This window comes from Papaver somniferum, chromosome 5 (genome assembly GCF_003573695.1).
Source record: "Papaver somniferum cultivar HN1 chromosome 5, ASM357369v1, whole genome shotgun sequence".
Classification (NCBI taxonomy): domain Eukaryota; kingdom Viridiplantae; phylum Streptophyta; class Magnoliopsida; order Ranunculales; family Papaveraceae; genus Papaver; species Papaver somniferum.
Genome location: NC_039362.1, coordinates 54,654,043 through 54,671,795, shown reverse-complemented (window position 1 = coordinate 54,671,795; position 17,753 = coordinate 54,654,043). Strand labels below are relative to the sequence as shown.

Here is a 17,753-nt window from a genome sequence, read left to right as displayed (position 1 = left end):
TTAGTAAATCAACATGATAGAAATCCGTGAGACTAATTAATATGAGAATAACTTGGACGGTATCAAAAATCAATGTCCATGCGTCAATCAAGTTCTATCCAACAATCATGGTCAGATTTATCAACTGATTGAACTATGCACAACCTGTGATATTTCAATTATATAAACAAATATAATACGGAAAAGAAATAACACAGACACCAGAAATTTTGTTAACGAGGAAACCCCAAATGCAGAAAACCGCCGGGACCTAGTCCAGATTGAACAGTACACTGTATTAAGCCACCACAGACACTAGCATACTAGAAGTAACTTCATACTGGAAAATAGTTGATCCCTAACCAAGTCTCACATCGATTAAGGTACAATCGCGTTCCTTACGCCTCTAGAACCACGTCGGATTCTGCGTTGATCTCACCCACAACTAAGAGTTTCTACGACCCAAAGTCGAAGATTTATAAAAAAATATGCCTCACACATGTGTGGGGATTAGGTTTTACAGTTGTTAGAGTTCTCCCTTATATAGACTTTCAAATCAAGGTTGCTTACAATCAAAGCTAAGATAGCTTAGTAACAAAGCAATTGATATTCACTGTTAAATGAACTCTTGATTTAAGATTCAAGCTAAGTATGCTTAGAAATTAAGCAATCAATCTCCACCGTTATATGATCTTTGCTTATTACATATAAATGAAATATACTTGTATTCAGATATGGATAATCGTACCTACACGTGTATATTGGGTTGGATCAATAATAGTTAACCGAAGTTAGCCACATGAACACTTTTGTCTTAGACATATTCATCTAACACTTTTAGATCAAATATGATGATCAAGCAATCATGATATATAATCAAATGAATATAATTGTGCTTCAATAGAGTTGTTCAATTGTTCACCATTTCATAGATATATTTATAGACCAATTGAATCGAAATCGGTTTGATTCATGAACGTACAAAGTACTTATACAAGAATCAATTCATGAACATTAAACCAAGGTTTGCAAAGATTGCATTCCTCATATTTATAAATGTTTTAGTTCATGAGTATGAAGATAATACATGACTAATTCTAGAATATAACCATTGAGTTCGCAAACTTGGTACACGAACAACAGTTCCGGACTTTGGCCTTGACCAGGCGTTCGCAAACTGGATTCACGAACAACCGTTCCGGAACCAACTCAGGTAAACCCGTTCGCATACTAGGTATGCAAACAAGAATTCCGGACCTTCTCAAGTAAATCCTTTCGCATACTAGGTATGCAAACAAGAGTTCCGAACCTGAGTTACACCCACCACCACCCATCGTCTCCCACCATCATTCATCAATTACTCCGAATGTATCCAAAAGTTACACATGCAATTTTACTTGTGTATCCAATAACTACACATGCAATTTAGGGTTATGCACGCAGCAGCGAGCACACATCAACTAACCTGCAAAAATCAATAAGCAAGAAAACAACTACTAGTAAGTAACAAACCAACGCAATTGAATGTGGAAAGTTAAATGAAAAAAGCAACTCAACAAAATTAAAAAGCGCAACCATAGTTTCAGAGGAACGACAAAATGATACAACACTTAATGCCCAGGCTGCAACTACTTCAGGCATATACGCAAACTAGTAAACTGAACTACGCATTATCTTGGGTTTAGTCAAACTTTTAAACATTCAATTAGCATGTGTAACTTATCCAATTAGCATGTGTAACTAGAAGTTGTTTCTAATTATCCAATTATGTTTGATAAACAGGTTTATGTTTTTTCTAATAAAAAATGTAGCAACGGCAAGTTCCGTTGCGAATTGCCGTTGCTGACTGGGATTCGCAACAAAGCTTATGTCGTTGCTAAAAATTGCGACACCGTCATTAGCAACAGCGAAAGCATGTTGCGACCCTGTTTAGCAACATCTATTATATGTTGCTAATACCTTAAAATGGTGTAGTGAGCTAGCTTAAGGGAATGGTAACAATTTTCTGAACAGAAGCATTGTCGAAGTGGGTATTAAGTCTATAAACATCCCAGTCTCTAGTGAGAGGATTAATAAAGTAAGACACTTTAACATTGGGGTCAGGTGGGACTAGGGGGTTTGGTGTGGCAGAACCCATAGTAGGTATCCATTTATCACACCAAGGATCAATAAATTGTCCATCCCCCACAATCCAAGAAATAAAAGGCTTTATCAGTTCTTTTATGGCATGCAAGCACCTCCAGGTCCAAGAGAATCTATCAGTGCGTTTGGCATTCAAGAAATCAGTTCTTGGGAAATACTTGTCCTTGAGAACACTAGCTAACAAGCAATCAGGATTTTCAATAATTCTCCAAGCATTCTTAGCTAGCATGGCTAGGTTGTTTAGTTCAGCCTTTCTAAAACCCAAACCACCTTCTGCTTTGGGGGAGCAAAGAATGTCCCAACCAAGCAGATGCAGTTTCCTATCTTTTGGATCTGAAGTTTCCCCCCACCAGAACTTATAGAGGTGAGAATCCATTTGTTTACATAGGTGTTTAGGAATAAGAAAGGCACCCATTTTTAAGAGAGAAATAGCTTGGCCAATGTGTTTGATGAGGGTAGTTCTAGCAGCCTGGGATAAAAGCTTATGAAGCCAGATAGTGATTCTGGCATCCACAGCCTGATGAATACCCATATGAGTTTGGATTTTGGAAGCTTGGAAAACAGTAGGAGTTCCAAGGTATTTCTCTCTCAGATCCCTGCTTTGAATATCTAAAATATTGTCCGAAAGAGCTTTCCTATGTTCAAGGATTTTCCTACTAAACAAAATACCATATTTTTCAAAATTTATTTTTAGCCCAGAAGCCAAACAGTATTTTTGAAGATAGTCTTATGACAAGAAAATTCTGGGTAGTGGCTTTAGAAAACAAAAGAGAATCATCAACAAACAAAAGATGTGTCATTTCAGGGGCATCTTTACAAACCTTAATACCTTCTACAATACCCTTTTTCTGAAGATTATCAATTTGAGAAGATAGAGCTTGAGAGCATATAATGTAGAGATAAGGACAAAGAGGGTCACCCTGTCTTAGACTTCTTTTTGGTTTGAAAAAACCAGTGGGGATACCATTGAGGAGGACAGAGTAGGAAACAGTCGAGACACATTGATTTGTAAGCTTAACCCAATGGTGAGGAAGACCCATTTTAGTCAACACTTTCTCTAGGAAATCCCATTCAAGCTTATAATACGCTTTGGACATATCAAGTTTGATGGCTGCTATACCTTCGGTCAACAGAAGAAGGTTTTGCCGATATGTAGGTAAGGTAATGCAAATTAAAGGGAAGGAACTCAAAATACACCATAACTTTGAGAATAATCTCTCAAACATACATTGTAGCTTTGAAATTGGCTGTAGTTCTCCTAACTAAGAGAACAAAGGACAGAAAAATCATGGTTTTGTGAAAAAGGTTAGTTGGATATGCTTATCTTCACTAAAAATTGTCAACCACCAGAATAGATCTAAAGATAAATCCATGTCATGAAATACCACAGGAGAAATAAGTTCAACAACCAAAACGACAACTAACCAAAACTAACCCATACCCGTAACAATACCAAAAGACAGAACATAACAATACCAAAAGAGAACATATGCATCCCTAGCCATTGCTACAACTTGAGTGAGCAAGCACTTCCCTCTCTGATACATAGCCATTGAGGAAGTTCTTCCATCTTCACCTTAACTTCTTACACCTTTTCTGGACTCAACACCCAACCCAGTCTCCTCCTCAAGTGCTTGTAGTTCTTCCTTTTCCATCTTCTCCTTAACTTCATGTACCTGATCTGGACTGAGGCCCTGTTCCATCTTCCGCTCAAGTGCTTCAGCTCCTAAATTTGCAATATAATGTGCAGCCACAATGTTCTGTTCAGAACAGGGGCCTCTATATTTGAACTTGAGTTCATATTGCAGCTTTAGGATGGCTCTAATAACTGGCTCCAATAGCTCGAAATTTTTAGCAGTCAACAACATTTGATTTGCCAAACACCTCCTACAGAAATTAATATCAGCAACATCACGTACGTAATGAAAGCAGCCAGCTAGCATGATGGGATCTTCGAAAGTGTTGTTATAGTAGTTCACAGCTCTTCGTGAATTGATTGACCACCGAAATCGATGAAGTCCCCATTCACCAGCCATCTCTAAGCATCTCTTCATTCCCTCTAGAAGGTAATAAAGATATGAGCCTCCTTTGGAAGCAAAATAGTAAGCACCTATGTATTTTTTGGAGTTCACGTGCCTTAAAATAATATCATATCCCCCATATCCTCTTCTCTTACGATAATAACCATATATGTGAATATTATACCTGCCACCCCCTTCATTGTATGGGGTAGGCACACAACCAATCATCAAGTCCCGCAGCTTACGCGATATATCCGCAAAAGGGTATCTGAGAATAATTCTTTTTCTCTTACTTTTTGACTATATATGGTCCTTATCCAAAAGGGTATTTCTGCCACTACAAGATGACATTTACATCATCAATGACATCACCCTAGGACCAACCTATAATTTTTAGGACCAAACTATAATTTATATTACCAAATAGGACCAACCAGACAATTGACTAGGTCAATTGGACTAGACTCTTTCTAATATATTATTTGTAGGACCAATTGGTATTTCCTACTCCGCAAAATTGTCTGCATACGGTCGCAAAAATACGACTTGCGACTTCCTCCCACTCCAACATTCAGTTTTCCAAAGTCGTCGTCATCATAGTCTTCATCGGATTGAGCTCACTGATGAGGCATCATCTTCTTCTTTTTGCCCATCAAGGTATTGCTTGGAACATTGTCATCGCCAGATTGAAATTTATCTGAATTATAATGATTGTCGGAGCACACTGACCAAGCATCACATTCTTTCTGCTGATTTGCAATACAGGGATACTGGCAGTAGTAATTGAACCTTCTGTATTGCATGTATCTGAAAAGATCTTACCAGACTCTCCTCCTCTGTAGACACTAGTAGAAAATGGTGTTTTTGTGACTCACATCAGAGTCTCCCGTTAACGGTAGTTGGATCGTTGACCACACATAACGGTCACTGATATGGAAAAAAAAAGGAAAAATTCCGAGAGCTTAGTAAGCCGTCTCTGATATGGAAAATTTATGTACCATCTTGCCATCAAACAACTACCGATTCAACGACCCTTGACCAGCGATGTAGAACTGGTGCTTTTCTGGGTGGGAATGTTCGCGCCATTTTGCACGGTCAAGATATGTTTAATCTCGGTATTGGGAATAGCAACTTCGGGATTATCGGCCCATATATATATCTCTTCACATATCCCTCTCTCTTCACTTATCTCCTTCGCTCTCTCTCTCTTCCCTTATCCCTGCAGCAGAAACCCTCTTCTCTCTCAACACCACCGAACGAACCAGCAGACACTCCACCATGAATTCATCTGATACCTAATAGAAATTCGATCTACCTTCTGCGTATTTGGATTTTTTGTAATTAGCGTTTAATTTTACAAACAAAATTAGGTAAGTTAGGGTTTCAGTTTTATTTGTTTTTTATCATTGGGTTTTAATTTGTTTTCGTTTATTCTTTGATTTCAGGTTAATCTCTCAATTCGGAGTTTCTAGAGTTTGATTTTACAAACAAAATCAGGTGAGTTAGGGTTTCAGTTTAATTTTTTTCTGTTTTTTTTTATCATTGGGTTTAAAAAAATTTTCGTTTCTTCTTTGATTTCAGGTTAATCTCTCAATTCAGAGTTTCTGGGGTTTAATTTTACAAACAAAATCAGGTGAGTTAGGGTTTCGGTTTAATTTTTATTTCTGTTTTATTTGTTTTTGTATCATTGGGTTTTATTTTTTTGCGTTTATTCTTTGGTTTCAGGTTAATCTCTCAATTCAGAGTTTCTAGGGTTTGATTTTACAAACAGCAGGTACAGTTGATGTCAACAGTTGAGTAGGATATGATAATTGTTTTGTTGGTTAGGTTTTGTTGTTGCTGATGAATGATGGTAGGATTTGTTTGGTAGAAAGGCTTTAGGAATTTTCTATGTGTGTTGATAACTTGATGGTAGTAAGTTATTTGTATGTCTTCCTTAAATTGATTGTTCTGTAACTTTGGATTTTGGCATGTGGAACTGTGTTGTTTCATTAGAAGGCTTGTATTATATGGTAGAAAATTCGTTGAGTGGAGTGATTGTATGCCTAACTAAGACATTTTCTTAAGTTCTTTGGTGTTGATTTTCCTTATAAGCATCTACTGTACTGATTATGTGGGTTGAAGTTGTGAGTTTGAGGTTATCATTTCTCAAAATCTCTATTTAAAATTAAGTTCTAGCTCATTTGCAGATATACATAAGAGTCATAAAATGAGTTCACTAGAGGCGTTCATTGTGTTATGTACTGATTTTGGACTTCCATTTGATTAGTAGAGGATTGCAAATATTCAAATAATTAAACGTTAGTTACATCATATGGTTCAGAGCAAAGTTTCCATTTGGCAGAAATTCTTCTCATGTTTTCTTGTTTCGGTTTATTTGTTTTGGTAGAATATTTGTAGTTTGATTGTAAATTTAATGGATGCATTATAGTTTAGTAATTTAGAGCAGCTTGCAATGATTGAAAGTTTTTCTAATCAGATGTTTATAGTTTCTATTCTTCGGTGTTAGTATTGATAGTGGTATTATCTCTATAGGTATTTGTGTTATGGTTGTTAATCTTTTTCAAAGTGATTTTCTTGTAGACAAATATGGCAAGACATCCTATTGGTGGTAGCAGCAGCCGATTCAGGTCTGGAAGTACTAGGTCTGCTAGTACTGGATCGCCTACTACTACTCCTAACTTTAATAAAGTGAACTGGCCAAGGGGGTTGCTCAATTCACAAGGCTCTCCATCAACTGATGGTGCACACACAGCTGGACATCCAAGTGTAGGGAGTCAACGTGTGTCTTCCTCAGATGGTGACAATTCTCCAAGCCAAGGTACTGGGAATCAAGCAGAGGGACGTGGATGGCACGACGCTTTTCATCAGGAAGATAATGATCCTGGTGATACCGAGGAAAGCATGGTAAATGGTATAATACAAAACTCTGTTTTTCAGTTTACTTTATGTGATATGTTATCAATTAACATCTAATTTTTTTTTTTCTTTCGATAGATGATCAACTTCCATAAATTCCATTCAATTCCTTGGGACAACCAATATAAGATATTTCAAAGAAATATGCTTCCAGAATTGGAGTAATAACTAGGAATGTTGTCTCACCACATTATGAGGATTGGAGGATAGTCCCATCGGATTATAAGGATGAAATTTGGAGGAGCCTTAAGAATGAGTACAAGGTACCTGAAGTCATCAAGGGCAAGGTTTTAAGATGGAAAATAAATCATGGAAGAACAGAAAGACTAAACTTAGAAGGTGGTGTGATAAGTTTGATACTGTTGCTGCAAAAAAGAACAATAGACCAACAAGTGTTAGGAGAGAGGATTGGGAACGCTTTGTTGATTTGTGTATTACAGATAAGGATAAGAAACTAAGGGAAATAGGGAAGGAGTCAAGAAAGCTACTGAAAGATCTACATACTACCGGAAGGGATGGAATTGCTCGTCGTCGTCATGTGATGGAGCAGCAAAGTCCAACAGGAACTGTATCAAGATCTGTCGTATACTTGGCAACACATGTTTACCAAGAAATTCCTCAAGAACATCTTGATTTAATGGACCCTAATTGCTATGAAATAAAATGCAGAGAATATGTTGTAAGTGCTGAGATTTTTCTTAGTTGGTTTTTGATTGACTTGAATATATTTATTTCTGTCTTTGTAATTTGTTTTCCACTTACATATAATCTGATGTACTTTGCAGGCAAAGATTAGAGAGTTGAATGAACTAGAGCAGTATAGAGAAGAAACCAATTTGGACAAAGATGCAGTTGCCACGGTGGGTGCACATGAATTCATATTGTAGTTTGTAAAAAAAAAACTTGTTAGTTATGCTTGCTTAAATGATTTTGGTTACTTCTTTGTAGGTGCTTGGAAAAGATGGTAGAGGCTTTGTACGAGGAATGGGAGGTGGGATATCAAAGACTGAACTGCTTGCTTCTGCGGTTCCAAGGGAGCAGTTACGTCAACAAGTGCTGAAGACTAGAGTTGTGGAAGATCGTGTATTTACTCTTGAGGTTACCGTTGAGACACTAATGGCTAGTTTAAGCTGCAATCCAAGCACCAGCAATGCTAATGCTCAGGTAGAATTCTATAACTAGTTAATGATCAATTGTTTGAGTTGCTTTTTGATTGATTGTTGTTTTCAAGAACGTTTGTTCAATACTGTTTTGAAATTTCACAATTAGTCTTTGATTCTCTTATAATTTGTTTGTCTTATTTCTAAATGTGAACCATGAAGTCATGTTTGAATATTGAAGTAGTTGACTATTCTGAGGGATATTATCATGCTTAGTTTATATTGCAAATCCCTTTCATTGTGGGGGAAAAATAACAACCGTAACAAGTTTTGTATGGAGTTCGCTTTTCTTACTGATTTGTTAAGATTCTTCGTTACTGTTAACATCTATTTGTTACTGTTACTGAAATTCATTCTCTGATTTTGATGGAATCTAGTACTGGATTTTTTTTCGTTGTTATCATTTCCATGGCTTCCTTGGATAATATAAGAACCTCCACTTTATGGTTTGATTGAAACAAAAGCTTGAACATCAGTGCAACTTTTTTCAATGAGACTGTTTCTATGTTTGCATTGTTTTTCTTATATGCACCAGTAATTCTTATTGCCATAATGGATGTGGTTATGATCTGCAGGGAATGAATGGTGGTGGTTGTCAAGCTAGAAGTCAGGGAGAAATTTTGAGAAATATGAGAAAGAGATGATTATGATCGCACGTGAGACTCCGTGGTCAAAGAGATCGATCTTTTTCTGTCTCCCATATTGGAAGGTAAATTCCTTTCTCATCAGTTACTTGTTATATTTGTTTTGATCTCCATAGTTTTACTTGTTTTGATCAGCATATTTTTACTTGTTAGAAGCTTTATAAGTAGTTCAGCATCCCCTGTCTTGGTAGATTTACTTTGTGAGAGAGGGAGATAACAACATAGTTTACTTGTTAAAAGCTTTATAACTAGTTCAGCATCCCCTGTCATGGTAGTTTTCCTTTCTAACTTAATATCATCTCTTCTCAGTAGTTACTTAAATTCAATATGTTTGTGTTGTTTGTGTTGAAGCAGTTACTTAAATTCAATTCATTATGTGTTGTTTAAAATTCTTTTCTAACTTAATCTCATCTCATTAGTTTATGCAAATCCGGCACAATGTGGATGTCATGCATGTAGAAAATAATTTTGCAGAGAATTTGTTCGGAACTTTTATGAGCCATAAGGATAAGAACAAGGATGGGCAACTGGCGCGCAAATATTTAAAACTTCTAAACTTAAAGCCTTTCTTGTGGTTGACGGAAGAGAATGGAAAAGTAGAGATGCCTCATGCACCTTATTCTTTGTCTAAGGCAGAAAGGGAAGTCATCTGTAAAACTCTTAGCACACTTAAAGTTCCAATTGGTTACAATACGAATTGGAAAAAATAAAGTATGCTTGAAAGAATTCCAATTGAAGGGTTTGAAGTCTCAAGATTATCACATTCTGATGCAGGGATTAATGCCTATTTTTATAATGCATTGTTTCAAAGAACATAAGCCTTTGCGTGAGGCAGTTCGACACTTATCATTGTTTTTCAAAGTCCTAACTTCCAAGGTTATTGATCGTGTTGAGATTCGTATAATGCACAAACGTGTGGTGGAGTCAATATGTGTGTTTGAAATGTATTTCCCGCCTGCTTTTTTTGTTAGTATGACTCATGTTGTCGTACACTTGGCAGAAGAGGCACATAAATTGGGGTATGTTCAGTTTAGGTGGATGTACCCTTACGAGAGGTATAGACAATTCTTTAGTTACTAATATTCCTTTAGTTTATTCTTTTTTGAACTAAGTTAAACTTACATATATTTGTTTACTAACTACAAGTGCAGGATGATGAGGTACTACAAGGTTCTTGGTCGCAATAAAAAATTATGTAGAAGGCTCAATTACAAAACAATATGAAGTCGATGAAGGAGCGCGCCATTGCGTCGAGATACTTCCTGAAGCGAGGAGAAAGTCTTTTAAGTGTCGTGGAAAGATGCCAATGCCCAGTGATGTTTATGAAGGCCCACACCCACCTGATTCACAAGGAAAACCATTTCTGCTCACCACCGTAGAGTATGAACAAGTTAGTTTGTGGATATTGAGACATTCGGATGAAAATACTGAATGGGAAGCGTAAGTAAATCCTAAGTTGATTTCTCTTTAGATCATTTCATCACCCTATGCATTATCTTTAAAGTTCAAACTCATGAATGTAGTACTAATCAGTGAACTTAAACCAACAGTTAACTACCACATGCTAAAGCTGTAATGAAATTTTGTTTCAGATAGATGAGGAAAATATTGAAAATATAGGCAGTACTTGGTAATTAGAAATCATGTAGTGGGCAGTGAATTTAAACCAACAGTTAACTACCTCATTTTTAATCATCCATTCTTCTTGCTGTTACTTTTATTTCATTTAGAGATCATGTAGTAGGCAGTGAATTTCAGCAATTATGTTTCTTCAAAATTCTGTGTGTGCTCGCTCGAAGCGAGGTTAAGAAGTAATATTACTTGATTATGTTTCCTGATTTATTAGTTAATGCTTATCACTTGTCAGTTTGTGTGTTGTTTGATAGGAAGTACCAGACATATATTTGTAATTTGAACCAAAATCGTATGGGAAGGATAAAACCTACAGACTACATTGAATGGCTGCAGAAACAACTTGAAGGCACTCCCATGACAGATTTTCGTAGGCTGGCAATTGGTCCTACTTTTGCTACATTTTCGTACAACTCATATTTTGTTAATGGCTATCTTTTTTACACAGCTGATGCATAAAAAAATTTAATTACACAAAATAGTGGAGTCACCATGTATGCTTACACCAGCTTCAGAGCAAGTTCCAGAGATACGAACTTGGTCGATGACGATACTACGTACTACGGTATTCTACAACGTATACTTGAACTGGATTATGGAATTTTTACAAAAATTATTTTTTACTGTGATTGGGTGCGAGTCTAAGACAAAGTACATGGATCATATGTGGATCCAGATACAAAGTTGAGGTTTGTCAACTTCAGAAGGTTTATGAGAATCTCAAAAGAAGCCGACGAGCCATTCATCCATGCTTCTCAAGCTAGACAAGTTTTTTACTGCAGAGATTTAAGAAGGGAACATTGGAATTTGGTTTTGGAATCTCCAATACGATCAGATCCCAACAAGAATTCACTGGAAGACCCATTTTTTTTCACTGCAAATACGAATGAAGCTCCGTCAATTTTGACAACTGTTGGAGATGATGAGTATTGAATGGAGAAACTCGGGTGAGATTCATTCTATTTCTTATAATATGTCTCTTATAGTAGATTCCATATTTGTTATGTTAGCTCTTTTACTTTAGTATTAATTTTATTTTCTACAATTGGTTGTATTTCCAAGGGCACGAGAAATGGGGATACACGTGAATGAACTTTCCCAACACCTTATAATTCCACTGGTGGAAATCATGTAGCTCCCCCTGCACACATGTGAGTTGACAACAAACCTTGAACCTTTTTAAAGTTATCATCACCCCAGCTAATATTATTAGTTGTTAAGTTACATATGTGATGTGCCCTTCTAGAATACATACAACTAAGGTTTGATTTGTCAAATTTACCTCACACATGATCACCTAGATTAGGTTATGGTTATGGTTGTAGTTATAATTATGGTTGAATCACAGAGAATTTGTATGTATGAAAATGATGCAGCAAATGAGTTTTTAGCACTGTTAATGATGAGGTTGTTGAATCTGCTGGTAGTGGTTCAGGGAAATTGAGATTGTTAGTGATGATTGAAATGATTGCAGCTATCAGTGGATTGGAAAGTAAGCCGAGTTTATGATTGTGTATAACAATGAGTTTTGCTTGGATTATATAAGTTGTTCAAGTGATGTGAATCATAGTTGTGGTCTTAATTAGTCTGGTAGAATGGAAATAATTATGGTTTGATCCCTGCAATTGATGAGCCAACGGTTGTCTACATGACCTATATCTAGGTTTAATCTGTCAAATTACCTCTCACATATATGCTTCCATCTACTCTAGGTACCCACTGCTAGAATGTCTGTCAAATTACCTTACATTGTTGTCTACACGACCTATATCTAGTAACTTATTTTGTTCTACCGTGTATATGTACTGAACAAAGTCATTGTGTTGTTGTTGATTTTCTTTGCAGGAAGTCGCATGTGAACCAAGGACACAACACATGGAGGATCTGCTTGATATCATTTTTGAAGTATTGGCTAATTCATTGTCATCGGAGGAGCTTAATTATCATTTTGGTTTTTTTATCAGTTCTCTATTGGTTTAACATGTTGTTGTTAGAATTTACTAGCTAGCTTATGTATTCTCTGAACTCAGTATTTTATCTACTTTTTGTGTAATTTTGAACCCAATGGATAAATTGAATATGAATGTTAAAATTCTCGGTTTGATTACAAATTTCAGTTAAATTTGAAGGTGGATTTGAATTTCAGTGGGGATTTACTTGACTTGACTTTGTAAGTGACTTCAATTTGACTTGACTTCTGTTTGACTTGACTTCAATCTGACTTCAATGGCAGTCAGATTAATTCAGGCATTCAGGCATTTCCGCAAATCTGATTTTTTTTATATTATAATTCAAATCTACGACCGATTTCATGAGTCAGTGTCCAGTTACGCTTAAAAACGGTCTCAGTTCAAAGACCCACAGCTTAGGGTCGTCTAATTAAAAGACGCTTTATCAACGACCCCTTCAGAGGCCGTTAGAAAGGGTCGTTTAACTCGGATATATGACCTGTCCTGACGGTCGCGGAACTTCTGTTTTCCACTAGTAAGATACAATATGAGTACATATCAAGATAAATCAAAATACAGACAAACAACAACTAGCAACCCTACACATCAAATAGTATAAAAAAGGCAAGTGAAACTGAATAAGTCAAACACAAACTTCTTCTATCACTACATAATATTTTCTTCAATATACTCTCATGGCTTGAGCAAACCTAGATATGATAGTTAGATATAATGATAAGAGGAACAAAAACTTGCCACAATTTTATGTCTTTCAGGAAAGTAAAAACAGGAATTACGCTGAATACTTTGGGAATATTAAAAACTAGTGATTCATCATAATACCTTATCGACATCACTGTAATTTGAACAATCATAAGCTGCACCTCCCAATATCAAGAGTAATAATCCTGTAAAAAGATGCACAAAAAGAAGAGTTAGTATAAAACCCTAATTTTCTCCCCAAATTGTTGAAAAGAATCCAATCACGAACTGAAACAGTAAAGGAATAATTTCCTTTTTGTGAGATGAACGGAAACCCCAAGAAGATACATAAATCACCAGAACATTTTTCTACAACTTATATCTATAAAATACTTCGCCTTCTACTGCACCTAAAGTTTGGACCGATGTTAAAATCGAACGAAAGAAGGTAAGATTTCTCGGTTAATCATGTAAGAACCCTAGTTAGCAATTCGGGATATGGGTAGTAGTTCGGGATGACATACGTACGGGAATTATACGGATTTGGATAGGTCGGATTCGGTCAAAAATCCGGTCAACGGTTCGTTGTTCGGACATTAGTTCGGAATGGTATACGTACGTGCATATTAGTTTTATAATTGTGAGTTCGGAACTTAAAATTTGGCTTACATATATGATAAATTGATAAGTGTTATGACCTTATTACGAGACTAATTTTATTTGTATATGATTTATAAGATGGAAAAAAACATTTTAGCGTCATTATTTAACATGAAGTAAACAATTTAATCGCATAAATGAATTATAAAACGAGTTTATAAAATTTTAAACAAAAACTAACACATAAAACACCGGTTAAACAACTACCAATAGAAGGTTTTAACTGAATAATTGTATTTAAATATAAAGTATATACAAAATCAAACAAAAACCAATCAACAGGACTCTCGTCAGAGAATTACCTATGGGAGAGCGAGGTTGGGCGCGAACTAGGTTCGAAGTTCTAGTTCGGAAATATCATTCGGATTCTGTTAGTTCGGTTATGTTCACGAATTATTCGTGAGATCTATATAATCCGGGAACCAGGTTCGGAGTTCAAATATTTCGGAAGTATCATTCAGATTCGGTCAGTTCGGATACGTTCGCGAATCATTCGGGAATGATTCGGGGAATAACTAACTAGGGTAAGAACTCTGATAAAATCAAACCCAACGAAGGATTATTAAAGGAAAACTAAATAACGAAATAAATCTAAACAGAAAGAGGAACTTACAAGAGGAAAATAGAGTTCTTTAATAAATATTTGTTTCCTTAGGGGTAAAAAGAAAAAGAAAAGAAAAACGAAATAGAGAACCCTGGCTTGAAGTTTTCGCAGGTTTATAAAAACCTGTGAATACTATTGTAAACCGCATCTCAATATATTAAACCGCCATCAATGTTATAAAAGGGATGCACTTTTACTTTGAGATCTAAGAACCATAGAACAGACAAGATTTATTAGGTAGTGTCATCCTGCGGTCAAAAGTATCCGGATCGTGTTTTCTCAAGCGACGTCCAGGAAATTTTGATTTTGTTACGTGAGGGTGGTGGGTGAACAGAATTTCGGCTGATTTTTCTTTCAAAACTAGTGACAAAACACCTAGGTGACCAACTTTGTGGTACAAAAAATCCAGCCATATTATTTTTAATAAATTAAAACAATTTCATAAAAAAGTGGCAAAAAAACCCCAGGTCAAATAGTAATGAGCAAATTTAGTTTTGTCTACTTTAAAAAAAAACCAAACATACCCTTTTAGCTTTTCTTCTTCTTTTTTTTTCTTCTTCTTTCGTCTCCTTCTCCCCACCACCATCACTACCAGCGGCAATAACAGATCTCTACACCAGCATAAATTTTATGCTCCCCCGACCACACTACTGCGCCTCCGTATCTCACCACTACCACCACCCTCATCCGCCTCCTTCAATTCCTTAACCATCAACACCATTACCACCACCACCCCCAACCTTAATTAAAACCCTAACTATAGTTTCATTTTCAAATTCAGAAGAAAACACAGGTGGATCTGGTGATGTTTTGATATTTCTGTAAGATTAGATGAATAAATTGTTGAAATTAGGGTTGCGATTGTAACTTCAATTGAAGAACAAGAAGAACAGGGATGGGTTGGTGACGAATTGATGATTGAGATCGATTTTCAAGGAAGAGACGACGGAGTGGTGATGTCAAATTTGATAACCTAATTTGTCTCATCGGCGATAGAGGTAAGAAATCACAAATTTCTTGTAATTTTTTGTTAAATTTTTGTCAAATTTGTTGGTGGAATTAGTCTGTGAGGGATCTAATTTGATGATCTTTTTTTGGTCGAAGACTTTATGATTTTTGAAATAATTTTTCATTTGAAGTTTGACAAAAATCTGTATATTATTGAATGTGTACATGGATCTGTACTGAAATTTTTCTGAATCAAATTTGGTTGGTTACATTTAATCCAAGGATTAGATGTGGATACAGAGGAGAATGAAAATTTTAAGGTGGAAGCATTTATTTGAAATAGTAGATAACATTATAATCAAGGAACCAAATGTGAAATTGAAATGGAAATGCTAATTTCACAAAACTAGGATGAGTCTTTTGGTTGTTGTTTTATGGTGGTAGTGATTGGTTGAGATGATTCTGCGGTGGATTGAGTTGTCGATCGACAAGAAGAGATGTTGAACTGAAATGGGTTTTGTGGTGTTGGGTTTTAATAGATTTGATTGTTTGTTTTGTTCCTATGTTATGACTGAGATGGATTTGTTGATGGCAGTGGTGACTGTAAGCTAAACTGAACTGCAGGTGATGGATTAGGATGCATATGGAACTGGGTAATAAGTCTGTTCATAATCATGGCGGCAGTGGCGGCGGAGGTGGTGGTGAGATAGCAAATATGAAATTGGTGGTAAGAAATAAATATCTTGCTCAAATTGTTGCTTGTATCAAATAGTATCTTGAGAAAGCTGTTGTTGCTGGTGAGCCTGTCTCTAATCTGCTTGAAATTAGTCGTGCCCATCTAAATGAAAAGTTTGTAGTTTTCTTTTTGAATGAAAATTAAGTTTATTTGGTTTTAGGATTGATTGGGGTTTCACATTTTGACTGACCAGAAACTGTCTTTTGACAAATTTGAGTTCAAACTAGATATCAAAACCTCCTTGGGATATTTAGTATCGATTGGATACCGGCGCGCTTGTGGAACAAGGTCCGAAGAGTCACTTTTCCACATTGGAGCAACTCTTGGCATGGGAGAAGAAGCTATACCAAGAAGTTAAGTTATGCAGAATTGTACTGCTTGTTTGTGACACAAAATTGAGAACCACTAGACTAGGATATTGAACATTGAATTCATTATAAATTGGAAATTTGACCTTTGATAATTCAGATTTTAATTTGCTTGTGAAGCCATTAGGTGTCTTGTTGAGTTTCAATGTAACGTGGAGCATTAGTCTTAGTCTTAGTGATTGCTTATATGTGTTATATTTTGCTTGATTTTTAGGCTCTTGAAGGGGAAAGTATTGAGCATGAGAAGAAGTTATCAACATTGCAATCTTTGGAATATAGGGGAATTGGAGAAGCTAAATTGCACAAGACAAAAAGCATATGTAAAGAAGCTGCAGTCAATGATTTTGGTAACATCACAGCTGTGTCCACTACTTCATATGTTATCGTCCAAGTTAGGAACACTGAGCTTATTCAACTAGTTGAATATGCCACGGGTAACTCAATTCTCCTTGTTCAATTTTTTCTTTAATCTACATGATGCCAGTGTCAGGAAGTTGCTTGCATCTTAATTGTTTAGTGTTTGTAGCCTATCCAACCTTGAAATTAAATAAATCTCATGCTTAAGAATTTCATTTGTCACAATATGCATGACTTTCGCCCGATTATACTCTCCTAGGTGTCCTGATATCTTTGTTCTTGTTTGGTTATCAACTCTGTATATGTTGACCTACGTTCGTAGCTAGTAAAATGCGATGTAATCAACAATGGATGTTTGATTTGTGTTGATAATCACAAAACTCACATCAGAGACTTCGAACTTGTCTACAGCTTGTTCATTAGCCATGTGCTAAGTAATAAGAAATTGCTTATTTATGCCATAAAATTATGAAATGCAGGTTCATGTACATGTGGAGGTCAATGAATCAATAACATGCAGGTTCATGTACATGTGCAGTTGAATTATGACGAAACCAATTATGGTTCATCTTATTTATGATGAAACCAATTATGGTTTCATCGTATTTATGATGAAACCAAAATTGGTTCCATCTATCAATGAACATGTATAATACCTCTTATAATTTTTCTTACAGTTGAATTCTCACGAAACCAATTATGGTTTCATCGTATTTATGATGATATTTATGATGAAATCAAAATCGGTTTCATCGTATTTTTGAGAGGTGGTGGTGGTGGGCGGTCGTGGTGCTGGTTTTGGTCGGCGGTGGTCGACAATGGTGGTGATGGCTGGTAGGGCGGCTGGTATTGGTGGTGCAATTACGTAGTATCGGTGGTGGTGGTGGTGGTGGTGGTCAGAGGTGGTGGCGGTGGTGGTCGACAATGGTGGT

The 17,753-nt window shown here is 36.1% G+C and overlaps 2 protein-coding genes and 1 long non-coding RNA gene across 6 annotated transcripts; 2 read left to right on the top strand and 1 right to left on the bottom strand.

The window, feature by feature from the left end:
* Positions 1-1,957: 1,957 nt before the first annotated feature.
* On the bottom strand, positions 1,958-4,157 carry LOC113279057. The gene is made up of 3 exons (XM_026527769.1): positions 3,711-4,157; positions 2,908-3,383; positions 1,958-2,774 (listed from the first exon to the last, which is right to left on the bottom strand). The coding sequence occupies exons 1-3, from the start codon at positions 4,155-4,157 to the stop codon at positions 1,958-1,960; spliced, it is 1,740 nt and encodes a 579-aa protein (XP_026383554.1).
* On the top strand, positions 4,076-9,634 carry LOC113281597. Of its 4 annotated transcripts, none has more exons than XM_026530385.1 (9): positions 4,076-4,187; positions 5,588-5,639; positions 5,868-5,916; positions 6,726-7,056; positions 7,140-7,740; positions 7,847-7,921; positions 8,010-8,225; positions 8,797-8,930; positions 9,285-9,634. In XM_026530385.1, exons 5-8 carry the CDS (start codon positions 7,357-7,359, stop codon positions 8,863-8,865), a joined length of 744 nt encoding a protein of 247 aa, XP_026386170.1. In that variant the 5' UTR covers positions 4,076-4,187; positions 5,588-5,639; positions 5,868-5,916; positions 6,726-7,056; positions 7,140-7,356; the 3' UTR covers positions 8,866-8,930; positions 9,285-9,634. The 4 variants fall into 4 exon arrangements, with proteins under 4 accessions (XP_026386170.1, XP_026386172.1, XP_026386171.1 ...); XM_026530387.1 differs by having other exon boundaries at positions 9,340-9,441; XM_026530386.1 differs by lacking the exon at positions 4,076-4,187 and adding an exon at positions 5,479-5,512.
* Positions 9,635-9,765: 131 nt separating this feature from the next.
* Positions 9,766-10,944, top strand: LOC113281598. The gene is made up of 3 exons (XR_003326266.1): positions 9,766-9,920; positions 10,017-10,305; positions 10,752-10,944. It is a non-coding gene; the product is annotated as an uncharacterized LOC113281598 (long non-coding RNA).
* The last annotated feature ends 6,809 nt before the right edge of the window (positions 10,945-17,753 follow it).